The sequence below is a fragment of the Bos grunniens genome, chromosome 7, assembly GCF_055505025.1.
Source record: "Bos grunniens cultivar Pamir isolate PY7600 chromosome 7, Bosgru_T2T1.0, whole genome shotgun sequence".
NCBI lineage: Eukaryota > Metazoa > Chordata > Mammalia > Artiodactyla > Bovidae > Bos > Bos grunniens.
Window position 1 is genome coordinate 35707666 of NC_141171.1, and position 12838 is coordinate 35720503.

General features: G+C 37.0%; 1 protein-coding gene across 18 annotated transcripts in view; it reads left to right on the top strand.

Moving 5' to 3' along the window:
* The window catches only part of LOC147369033 (uncharacterized), a 1040253-nt gene that overhangs the window by 623272 nt on the left and 404143 nt on the right, over positions 1 to 12838 (top strand). For 14 of the 18 annotated variants that reach the window (XR_015167180.1, XR_015167182.1, XR_015167173.1 and 11 more), the window contains one exon: positions 4642 to 4812. The exons of the other annotated variants lie outside the window; for them this stretch is intronic. Coding sequence is in view for 4 of the 14 variants with exons in the window: in XM_086410774.1 (XP_086266900.1) it covers positions 4642 to 4812 (171 nt within the window). In the remaining 10 variants the exon portion in view is untranslated. The remainder of the gene's footprint in view (positions 1 to 4641; positions 4813 to 12838) is intronic. 18 annotated transcript variants of the gene reach the window in all.

Genomic DNA, 12838 nt, shown 5'->3' on the forward strand with positions numbered 1-12838 from the left:
CAGATGTCCTCAGAATACACAAGATGAATCTTTAGGGAAAAGTCCTGTGCAATTTTGTAAATTGAATAATACACTTAGGGAGTTTACAGTAATGTTCATAATTTCATGTGAGAAATATTTACAACTAATTATCTTTGGTAGAAGCAAGAATAAGAGAGGAAGTCATTCCCTCATTTCAACTGATTTTTGAGTAACAGATCTTTAAACTTCCTGTCAAAAAAAGATTTTTAATTGTTATTTTATCATTTAAAAATTGTCATTAAAATATAATCTAATATTTAACCTTTATTTCCTCCATTTACTTTTTCTTCCATTTAATTTTAAGTGCCTCAAGGGAATGGGCACTGCTTTATCATTTTTTGTTTATTTATTACCTCTAGTGCTAGATTTAAAATTGTTCTTGTATAGTTGCTCAGTTATGTCCGACTCTTTGTGACTCCATGAACTGCAGCATGCCAGCCTTCCCTGTCCTTCAGTATCTCCTGGAGTCTGCTCAAACTAATGCCATTGAGTTGATGAATCCATCCAACTATCTCATCCTTTGTTGCCCCCTTCTCCTCCTGCCTTCAATCTTTCCCAGCATCAGGGTCTTCCAGCGAGTTGGCTCTTCGCATTAGGTGGCAAAGCATTGAACTTCAGCATCAGTCCTTCCAGTGAATATGCAGGGTTAATTTCTTTTAGGATTGACTGGTTTGATCTTGCAATCCAAGGAACTCTCAAGAGTTTTCTCCAGCAGCACAATTTGAAAGTATCAATTCTTTGGCACTCAGCCTTCTTTATGATCCAACTCTCACATCTATACATGACTACTGGAAAAATCATAGCGTTGACTGATGACTTACAATGGTCACTTAATAAATATTGCTTATCTGATGGTATGATATTTCTGCATTCATTTTCATTTATATTTTTTATTTTCTGTTATCATAAATCTAATGACTTTGCTTAACCCTTTGCTTGGTCTCTCCATGATACTGATTTTTCTGATCATACTCACTTTAGATAATTTTGAAATATTAAAAATATAAAGGCAGAGTTAACAAACATGTTGAATATCAATCACTGTTCTTATTTTAGAATATTTTCTCCAATGTTTTCCATATGAATTTTACAATGTAGAAATCATGTACATTTAAGATATGGCCTGTTCTCATCAAATTAAAACCTGTGCATAATTTAAAAATTCAAAAGCTAAAACAATTATAGTAAAAACCTTCACTCCCCCTTGAATCTCTGTTCCACTCCCCAAAATATTTTCACCCTTGGGCCATTTCTTATAGCATTTGGTATTTGCTTCCCATATTTCTAAGACAGAGGAAAATATTACACAACTCTTGATTTCTGGTTTTTTTTTTGGCATTATGTAGTAAATCTTTGGTCTGATTCAGTAGGGTTTATTTTGTAATCCCTCTCTTTTTCTCTTGCTCCAATAATTTGATGGAATTGTAGCACAAATTTTCTCACAATCAGTGTTTACTATGACTATATAAATACCTCTCATTACTTAACCAAGGACCAGGCAATTTGATTATTTTCCTTCCTATATAACTTCAAAAATAATTCCTTCTTTTCTAGTTTCTTGATTCAGTGGAATTATCAACTTAATTAAAATACTTAACTCACTTGTTCCATGCTAATACTTTTCTTTCTTCAAAAGGGTAAGGGCAAATCATTACTATTGCATTTTGTTTTGTTTTCTGTAGCCCCTTCTTGCAGCCCTCTTTCCTCCTCTAGTCTGGGCTGCTCTGTAATAAGAATTTGCTAATACCATTTTCATCTTTATTTTGTTAATGGTTTTCTTTAAATCTAAAATTAAAAGGTTTATGCCACTATATCTTTTCCACTGTAATGTCTTTCAGTATTTTTTGGCTTTCAAATTACTGTTACAGGGAACCACTATTTATTAATCATGTAATAGCAGAACTGCCCTGGACGAAATGAGGATAAGGCCTGGAGCCTGACTTAGGCCTCCTTCCCTACTTATCAGTTTATTGCCTCAGCCTAAAATTGCCCTTTAAAACCCACTCTGCACTAATGGATGGAATTTCTTAAAATTGTGCTTTAACGTGTACACAATGTTACGTTTTCTCCATAGAGGCTGTTGGACAGATGTTGTAAGAAGAAAAATTTCTTTGTGGGTTCAGCAGCTGGTCACTGATCATCAGCAGTATATTCTCCACCAGTTGCCACTCAAGTTGTCCTGCAGGCTTGTTTCCTGTTCACTTATTGACTTTGGTCAAGCTCTGAGCTGGACATGGCAGTGTAATTCTCTAGCATCCAGTGGGCTGCAGCCGTGCCTTCTCCAGTGAGGTTTGATACTCAGCCTTGGAGAGGAGACCTCTTTTCCAAGTTTCCCGTCCTTGGATACTCTCAGCAATGCAGTGCCATTTAGCATTCTCCTTCCATCTTAGAATTACTCTATAATCATGGTTTAATAATTTGTTGTATGAAACTTACCCTGTTTAAATCACTGAGTGGTTTCTGTCCCCTGGTTTGACCTAGATTTATATACCTCTCTCTTGAACTTTTAAATCCTTCAAGGAAATCAAAAGCTCCCAAGAACATTTTGAAACTGGTAATATAAAAATATATGTCTATTTATTTGAATTATAATGTATGCATAGAGCAAATTCATTCTGAAAGGGGGATTCAACTAAGGTTTCCTAATACTAAGTAAACCTTTATTTCAATTAGACTGGCATAGCTGGAGCTTGAACTCTTTTGTTGAAATCAGTTTTCACATACCCAAAATAGCAATATTCTAAACAAGGACTCAGCAGACCAAACTTCTTGTATATGCATTCCATGAGAATAGAGCAAATGCTTAATGCAATGAGCTTCATTTTCCAAATCTGTTATAGAAAGAAGTTGAGCTTGGTTTTATGATGCTTAGAGTTCTTAATCTTTATCCTGGAAAATACTCCTAATGGTTCCGTTACACTCTAAATTCTCTCAAAGGTAGTTCACTCCCTTCTTCGTGAAATATTTTAAACATTTTACAGAAAAGAGATTCAAGTCTAAGACTCCTATCACCACAGAAGGTGACTCAGTACAGCCTCAGGAAATGTGAAAGGAGAATTACCAGATGAGTGAAAATCCTGCTGCTGCTTCCAGTGCTGGTGGAAGGATGGAGTGGATTTTCAGTTTTTTTTTCTTTTTCCCTGAGATTTTAATCTTTGTGCTGAACTTCGCTAGGGGATTTCCAGCGATGATGGAGTGACCTCAGCGGGATAAGGATCCTAGAAGCTTTTCAGAATGGGAGAAAATAATAGCAAATGAAGCAACTGACAAACAACTAATCTCAAAAATATACAAGCAACTCCTGCAGCTCAATTCCAAAAAAATAAATGACCCAATCAAAAAATGGGCCAAAGAACTAAATAGACATTTCTCTAAAGAAGACATACGGATGGCTAACAAACACATGAAAAGATGCTCAACATCACTCATTATCAGAGAAATGCAAATCAAAACCACAGTGAGGTACCATTTCATGCCAGTCAGAATGGCTGTGATCCAAAAGTCTACAAGCAATAAATGCTGGAGAGGGTGTGGAGAAAAGGGAACCCTCTTACACTGTTGGTGGGAATGCAAACTAGTACAGCCATTATGGAGAACAGTGTGGAGATTCCTTAAAAAACTGGAAATAGAACTGCCATATGACCCAGCAATCCCACTGCTGGGCATACACACTGAGGAAACCAGAATTGAAAGAGACATGTGTACCCCAATGTTCATCGCAGCACTATTTATAAGAGCCAGGACATGGAAGCAACTTAGATGTCCATCATCAGATGAATGGATAAGAAAGCTGTGGTACATATACACAATGGAGTATTACTCAGCCATTACAAAGAATACATTTGAATCAGTTCTAATGAGGTGGATGAAACTGGAGTCTATTATACAGAGTGAAGTAAGCCAGAAAGAAAAACACCAATACAGTATACTAATGCATATATATGGAATTTAGAAAGATGGTAACAACAACCCTATATGTGAGACATCAAAAGAGACACAGATACATAGAACAGTCTTTTGGATTCTGTTGCGGGGGGGGGGGGTATGATTTAAGAGAATGGCATTAAAACATGTATAATATCATATAAGAAACGAATCGCCAGTCCAGGTTCGACGGAGGATATAGGAAGCTTGGGGCTGGTGCACTGGGATGACCCAGAGGGATGGTATGGGGAGGGAGGTGGGAGGGGGGTTCAGGATGGGGAACACGTGTACACCCGTGGTGGATGCATGTTGATGTATGGCAAAACCAATACAATATTGTAAAGTAAATTAAAAAATAAGTAAAATAATAATAAAAAATTAAAAAAAAGAAGCTTGTACAGGGTTTCTATAATGATGCTTCAAAAAATTATAAAAGATCTTTATTTAAAAAGGATTTTTTTCTTATCATAAAATAGGAAAATTTAAATGTGAAAGTAACAAACATCACCCTTAAATCTGCCATCCACAAAGAGGCACTGTTAATTTTTGGAAATGTGTTCTGTAATTTTACCTGATGTATATATATTTGCCTATAGCTTATGCTGTATGCCAGGTGTTATTCTAGATGCTGAAAATAGCTAGAAGTAAATATATAGAAGAAAATACATGGTAGTAAATCAAAGCTTCTGTCCACAGGGTACTCACATGTGCGTGCCTGCGTGCTCAGCCACTTCAGTCGTGTCTGACTGTTTGCAACCCTATGGAACATAGCCTGCCAGGCTCCTCTGTCCATGGGATTCTCCAGACAAGCATGCTGGAGCGGGTTGCCGTTCTATTCTCAAGGGGTCTTCCCAACTCACTATATAGGTAATTTTGCTTTCTGCATCTTAAATTGAATACTTTTTGTAAACAATTTTCCAGCTCATTAGATAGTTTCGATAGAACATGAATGATATTTAATTTTATTCGGTCATATAATTTTTCACTTATTTTTGAAAAGTTATTTCAAACTTATATGATCATTCTGCAATAAGCATAATTATGCAGAGATTGTTGTGTACATTCTTTCCTTAAGATAAATTTCTAGAAATAGAAATCCTAGGCCAAATAAATAATATTTTTGAGGCTCTTAATAGATCATCAAGTAACCTTGTGAAAGATTTTAAAAATTACAGCAGTGGTCCCCCCTGCCTCCCGCCACACCTCCTTGCTAGAGTGTGTCTGGGCAGGTTATCTGGTGTTTGTTTCTCTTTACCTCCTCTCCACTGTGCTCCACAAGACTTTGTGTCCTGGGAGTCTGACCTGGAAATCTCCATTCCTCTCTGGCCTCTTGCTGAGTTCAAGCAAAGTAAGCACCAGCTGGAGATCAGCAGGAAGGAGGAAAGCGAGGTCATGGATTTATTCTCTTCTCTTTCTTCCTGCTGGGTTGCTAGTGGCTGTAGGATAAAGGCCATAGCTCCTACCAGTTGCCCTGAGTCGCATAGACCTCCCTCATTCCAGGGGATATTGGCAACTGCTCTTTTCCCTTGCTCTTGCCAGCCTAGATGTGGCAGTCGCTTCCACTATTCCCATTGTAGGCATGATTTTCTTTGTTACTGTTTGAAAGCTCTGCTCATACCTTTTATAAATGTTCTCTTAATTTAAACTCCCTTTGATTACTCAGTTTTAGTATACTTTTTCCTGCCGGAATCCTGACAAACATAATGCCAATTTAAATGCAATTCTTTAATAAAAGGTGGATAATGTCAATATATGTAATTATTAACCAACTAAATGTCATGCAATTATATTTTAATTTTAATGCTGGTTACTCTAGAGATGAATATCTTTTCTAAGCACAACTTTTTTGTTTCCTATGGGGGTTTGTGCATCATCATTTTTCTTGTCTTTATTGGGGTTGCTATTTTTTCCTCATTGATTTTATTGAATTCTTTACATATTAAAGACACTAATACCTTTTTATAATGATTCAAATATGTTTTATTCAGATTACCATTTAGCATCAGTTGGTAAAACTGGTATATATAATAATGCCAAAATTTTGCTTTGCTTTTGGAACCAAATCCATCATCTTTTCCAGTAATCTTTCAAAAATAAACATTATGGTAATAGAAATTGTGCTAATGCCATGAGTACTTTAGACTACATGGGCATTAGATGGCTGTGACAAAGATAATTATCTCAGAAAGTTTAGAGAAACTTATCTAGGTTTCCCTTGCTCATCTTTCTCTATCTGGTGACATATTACTTTATTGATTTATTTCCCAATCATTTTGTGCAGTTCTTTTGGTCTGTATAAATGGTTCAGATTTTTGTTGTCAAGATAATACCTGCTTTTTGTTTACTAACCAAGTCACACATTTTCTACTATGTTTCTTCTGCAAGTTTTGTATTAGGCGTCTGTGATCCATTTTTAGGAAATTTTTGATTGTGTCCTAAAGTTAAGATTGAATTCTGTTTAATTTTGTTCTTTTGCACTTGAATATCTGTTGTTTCAGCACCATTTATTGAAATATTGTATCTACTGAAAAAACTTTATTAAAAGAATTAGTTATTGAAAATATAGTTTATGACAATGTCTCCATTATCTGTACTATGAACACAACAATACAAAGTTGTAATTTGGCATTAAACAGTCAAATGATTATAAAAAATGCATCAATGAAAGGAAATATATATACACAAGAACATATATATGGGTGTATGTATATGTGTGTGTATATATATATGTGTAAATATATATATATGTGTGTGTGTGTATGGAGATTTATAGCAATGCTTTCACTTTCATTAAAGGATAGTTTCATCAGATATATAATTCGTAGGTGATAGTTTTCTTTTTTGTCTACAGTGTTTCTGATTAGAATTTGACCATCATTATTGTTGTTCTCTATGTGATGTGTGGTGATTATTTTTCTTGCTGTATTCAAGATTTATTAGTTTGGGACTGGATAATTTTGGTGACTTCTATTTGGATCTGCTGTTTCTTAGTTTTGCTGTCTCAAATCTGTCTTCGGGCCCATCTAGTGAAACCTTCCCTTCAGGTATTTAACTTTTAATCTCTTGAATTATCATGTGGTTCTTTGTGTAGTTTAAATTTTTCTGTTGATAACCTCTATTTGATGTCATAGTGATAACATGTCCTTTATTTAGATCAGCAGTTTTGAAACATCCAAAATGGTTTCACTGAGCTGAAGAAGCAGAGGATAGATCATTTTCTATTTTGTTTCTTGAGTATGGGTATAGGTCACATTTATTGATTTTTGATTGAAAAACAACACTGTCAATAGTATGTTGGAGCAACTCTGGATTCTTCTTTTAATTTTTGCAAAGTTTTGGGGTTTTGTTTGTTTCCTTAGCTTGCCTCAACTTAAATGGCAGAATTCATCTTCCTATAGCAGTGTATAACCACTGATATCTCCGCTCAATTCTTTCTCTGCCTTCCTAAAGATATGCCCTGTATCTGTGTGATGGAGTGCTCAGCTACTGACTTGGGCAGAGGTTATACATGCTCAGACATCTTAAGGCTGCAATGTTTTTCCTGTCTGCTATGTATGAGGAACATGCTGAAAGTTTTTAAGTTCTCAAGTTTCCCCTGGCTTTCATTTTTGTTGGGCTGCCTGACTTTCCCACACTCGTGTGCAATTTATTGATCAGACAAAGCTGTGGGAAGTTTATTATCTCAGCTCTTCTACTGATCTCTCAATCCATGACCTCCTGGTTGGTTTACCACCTGCCCTGAACCAAGATCATGACCTCTGATTTCTGCTTTCTCAGTTCAGTAAATTGATGGTCTGTTTGAGTTCTACCTCCCTGCTGTATGACAGGAAGTGCTCCCTGGCAGAGATCCAGAATGTGTATGGCAATCTACTTTGTATCTTTTCTTTATCTTAAGTATCACAAACCTTTGTTGCCTATTGTTTCACATCTTAAGACATTTGCCTCATATATGTTATGAGTTGCTCTTTAGAGTGAAGGACAAGTTCGGTGCCAGTAACTCTGAACATGACATGATGGGAAATTTAGTGTATAAATAATTAAAATCATGGAATGTCAGTTTTATTTTAGACTTTTGAAATAGTCTCATTATTTTCAACAGTATAATGCTTTGCATTGGGTAAGTATATATGTATTTTTTATTCTCAAATGAGCATTATCCCACCCCTTTTGTCCATTTCCTAAAATCCACATATTTCTAGATAATATTAACTTTCATATCACCTCAAGACTCTGAGGGGCTTCCCAGGTGGCGCTAGTGGTAAACAACCCACCTGCTTATGCAGGAGACATAAGAGAGGTGGGTACAATCCCTGGGTCAGGAAGATCCTCTGGAGAAGGAAATGGCAACTCACTCCAGTATTCTTGCCTGGAGAAGCCAATGGACAGAGGGGCCTGGCAGGCTACAGTCTATGGGGTCACAAAGAGTCAGACACAACTAAAGTGACTTAGCACCCATGCACATAAGATCAGACACAACTAAAGTGACTTAGCACCCATGCACATAAGACTCTGGGGAAATTGTTAGAGGTGATAACTGGAGCAGAATTTGAGTTGTAACATTAACAGCACCACCAGTAACAGTATTATCAAAACATTTATCAAGGATCCAGTATATCTTGGACATACTTTGAAAGCTGGGAAATCAAATACCTGACAAGGCATAATCCTTCTTCTAGTGTTTGCAGTTTATTAGGGGAGAAAGAAAATACATATTATAAGATAGATGATAATTGAGGTCACCTAATATTAAAGATGGAGAAGGCAATGGCACTCCACTCCAGTACTCTTGCCTGGAAAATCCCATGAATGGAGGAGCCTGGTGGGTGCAGTCCACAGGGTCACTAAGAGTCAGACACGACTGAACGACTTCACTTTCACTTTTCACTTGCATGCATTGGAGAAGGAAATGGCAACCCACTCCAGTGTTCTTGCCTGGAGAATCCCGGGGACAGGGGAGCCTGGTGGGCTGCCGTCTATGGGGTCGCACATAGTTGAACACGACTTAAGTGACTTAGCAGCAGCAGCAGCAATATTAAAGATGTTTTGACTTAGTAGTGAAATATGAAGTGGCCATATAGAAAAGGTCATATGGATTTCATGGGAAGAGATTGAATAGATAAAAGAGGTCTTAAGTACCCTTTATTAGGGAGTAGGCTTCCCTGGTGGCTCAGGCATAATGAATCTGCCTGCAATGCTGGAGACCTGGGTTTGATCCCTGGGTGGGGAAGATCCACTGGAGAAGGAAATGGCAACCCACTCCAGTTTTGCCTGGAAATCCCATGGACAGAGGAGCCTGGTAGGCTATAGTCCATGTGATCACAAATAGTTGGACACGACTGAGTGACTAACACACAACACAGGCAATAAAATAAATGAATATTGTGAGAAGGTTTTAAGATAAATGAGACAATACCAAACACTTGTTATAAACAGTAGCTAATGTGCACCTTCAACATTGCAAGAAAATAGGGGATGGTCGTGACTGTGTGTAGTAGAGTGTAAATTACCTTATAAAAGAGGAACCACAGCTCAACTTCTGCTGCCTATTGTTTTATTACTTAATGGCAACCCACATATTACCAGACATCCCCAGTTTTTCAAAAATCTTAGAAATCTAAAGTCTTTGTGCAAAATCTCCTAATTTTTAAATGTCAGCAACCAATAAAACATTTTCTCACCATGGAGGCCACAAATATCATGTCTGAGAATGAATTTGGTGTTCAAGGTACCGCTCTGTGACCTCAGAGTTCACACATTCTGAAAGATGGATTAAGTCTATGGCAAGAAAATTTGTCTTAAACATGTTTTCTGCTAACAATAATGACTTTAATGGCTTAACACAGTCAGTTCTGCTACTTCCCTGTAGCATTTGATGCTTGCTATTACAACTTAATAAGCATAAAATAATGGAAATACCTTTATATCCTTTAGAAAACAGATGCATTTGAATTTTATTTAGAAATTTATGACTAAAAGTTGTAAACAGAATCATTATTTTTATGTACTTAGTGTTTGGATTCAGGGCTCTTTGGGTTTAGAAAATTAACATATTTTAAAAGGGAGAAAAAAGATCCCTTGCAAATACCAACTCAGTGTGGATCAGTAGATTACAGTGTCTCCACAGGGGCCCCAAGCTCATCACTGAGTATCGTACCCAAATATTTTACCAATTTAAAATGCGTGTGATTTACCAGCTAGATTGCAGCATCTTCGGTAAGCCATGGAAGCTATAGTCTCCATATCTGTTTCAACAATTTTAAAGTGTGCTTTATCCTCAGTTAACCTAATAGAGAATAAATCTTTAACAGCAATAATGCCCTAGAAAATAGATGCACTGCTTGAACTGCCTTATTGCTCAGTTTAGACCTCGAAGTATATATCATTTGAGATTCAAAGCACAGTCTCAACGGGGAAAAAGGAGAGACAGAATTTTGTCAGTTTCTTCCATTTCTAGAAGAATATTTAAAGCAACATTTTGATTATTATTTAAGTGTAAATGAATTACAACTACATTAATATTGCTTTCTTCAAAAAATATGGAATTAAATACAAGGCAAGATTAAACGGAGAAGTTAAGGGTTCCTGCTGAGCTATCTGAGTACTGATGGAAGTCCCATTCCTAAGCAAATACAGCCATCATTTCAGGACAGTTATCTCTTGTGTGTGCCTCTTTGTGTGTGTCTGCAAGTATTTGCACATCTTTGTGTGTGTGCGCGCACACGTGTGTGCGTATCTGTGTGTGTTTCTTGCAGCGGTTTATCTAGTAAATTAGCTAAATTAATTTTGTTAACTGTTTTAAGTAACATCTCTGCAGTTGTTAACATTTTAACAGATTCTGGTCTTGACTTCATTTCTATTGAGCTTAGACACTAGATAAGAGTGATATAAGCACAAGTAATCAGTGTAACTCTAACCTCCATTTCTTCCCTGGTGGCTAAGATGTTAAAGAATCTGCCTGCAATGCAGGCTAGAGCCCCAGGTCAGGAAGAACTCTGGAGAAATGAATGGCTACTCACTCCAGTATTCTTGCCTGGAGAATTTCATGCACAGAGGAGCCGGGAGGGCTACATTCCGTAGGGTTGCAGAGTTGGACATGATTAAGCGACTGTCACTTCTTTCTATAATTGTAGACTTTTGAAACTTAATCTTTTAATTGTATCTTGTTAATCAAAGCCCTAAATGATGAATCATGCTTTTAATTAATTTCTTTTTCAGTAAATCACAAAATTACTTGATTGAGATTTATTTTTTGGTTTTATTCTCTTGATTCTTTTTCCTTTTGTCTCTTTGTCTTTGTTTCAAAATTGCATTTAAATAGAAAAGATTTGTTGTTGTTCATTCGGTCAGTCATGTCTGACTCTTTGTGACCACATGGACTGCAGCATTCTAGCCTTCCTTGTTCTTCACAATCTCCTGGAGTTTACTCAAACTCATGTCCATTGAATCAGTGAGGTCATCCAACCATCTCATCCTCTGTTGTCCTTTTCTTCTCCTGTATTCAGTCTTTCTCAGCATCAGGGTCTTTTCCAATGAGTAGGCTCTTTACCTCAAGTGGCCAAAGTATTGGCGCTTCAGCTTCAGCATCAGTTCTTCCAGTGAATATTTAGGGTTGATTTCCTTTTGAATTAACTGGTTTGCTCTCCTGGCAGTCTTTGGAACTCTGCATTCAAATGGATATATTTTTCCTTTTCTCCTTTGCCTTTAGCTTCCCTTCTTTTCTCAGCTATTTGCGAGGCCTCCTCAGACATTTTGCCTTTTTTGCATTTCTTTTTCTTGGGGATGATCTTGTCACTGCCTCCTGTACAATGTCATTAACCTCCATCCATAGTTATTCAGGCAGTGTCTATCAGATCTAATCCTTTGAATCTATTTGTCACTTCCACTGTATAATCATAAGGGATTTGATTTAGGTCATACCTGAATGGTCTAGTGGTTTTCCCTACTCTCTTCAATTTAAGTCTGAACTTTTCAATAAGGAATTCATGACCTGAACCAGAGTCAGCTCCTGGTCTTGTTTTTGCTGATGGTATAGAGCTTCTCCATCTTTGGCTGCAAAGAATATAATCAACCTGATTTCAGTATTGGCCATCTGGTGATGTCCATGTGTAGAGTCCTCTCTTCTGTTGTTGGAAGAGGGTGCTTGCTGTGACCCATGCATTCTCTTGGCAAACCTCTGTTAGCCTTTCCCCTGCTTCATTTTGAATTCCAAAGTCAAACTTGCCTATTACTCCAGGTATCTCTTGACTTCCTATTTTTGTATTCCAATCCCCTATGATGAAAAGGACATTTTTTTTTTTGCTGTTGCTAGTTCAAGAAGGTCTTGTAGGTCTTCAAAGAACCAATCAACTTCAGCTTCTTCAGTATTAGTGGTTGGGGCATAGACTTGGATTACTGTGATTTTGAATGGTTTCCCTTGAAAATGAACTGAGGTCATTCTGTCATTTTTGATATTGCACCCAAGTACTGCATTTTGGAATCTTCTATCGACTATGAGGGCTACTCCACTTCTTCTAAGGGATACTTGCCTTCAGTTGTAGATATAACAGACATCTGAATTAGATTTGCCCATTCCCATCCATTTTAGTTCACTGATTCCTAAAATGTCGATGTTTACTTTTGCCATCTCCTGTTTGACCACTCCCAACTTGCTTTGATTCCAAGTTTTTTTTTTTTTTTTTTAATTCCAAGTTCCTATGCAATATTGTTCTTCTTAGCATCTTACTTTACTTTCACCACCAGACACATCCACAGCTGGGTGTCATTTCCGCTTTGCCTCAGTCTTTTCCTTCTTTCTGGAGCTATTCTCCACTCTTCTCCAGTAGCATATTGGACACTTCCTGACTTTGGTGGTTCATCTTTCATCTTTTTGCCTTTTCATACTGTTCATGGGGTT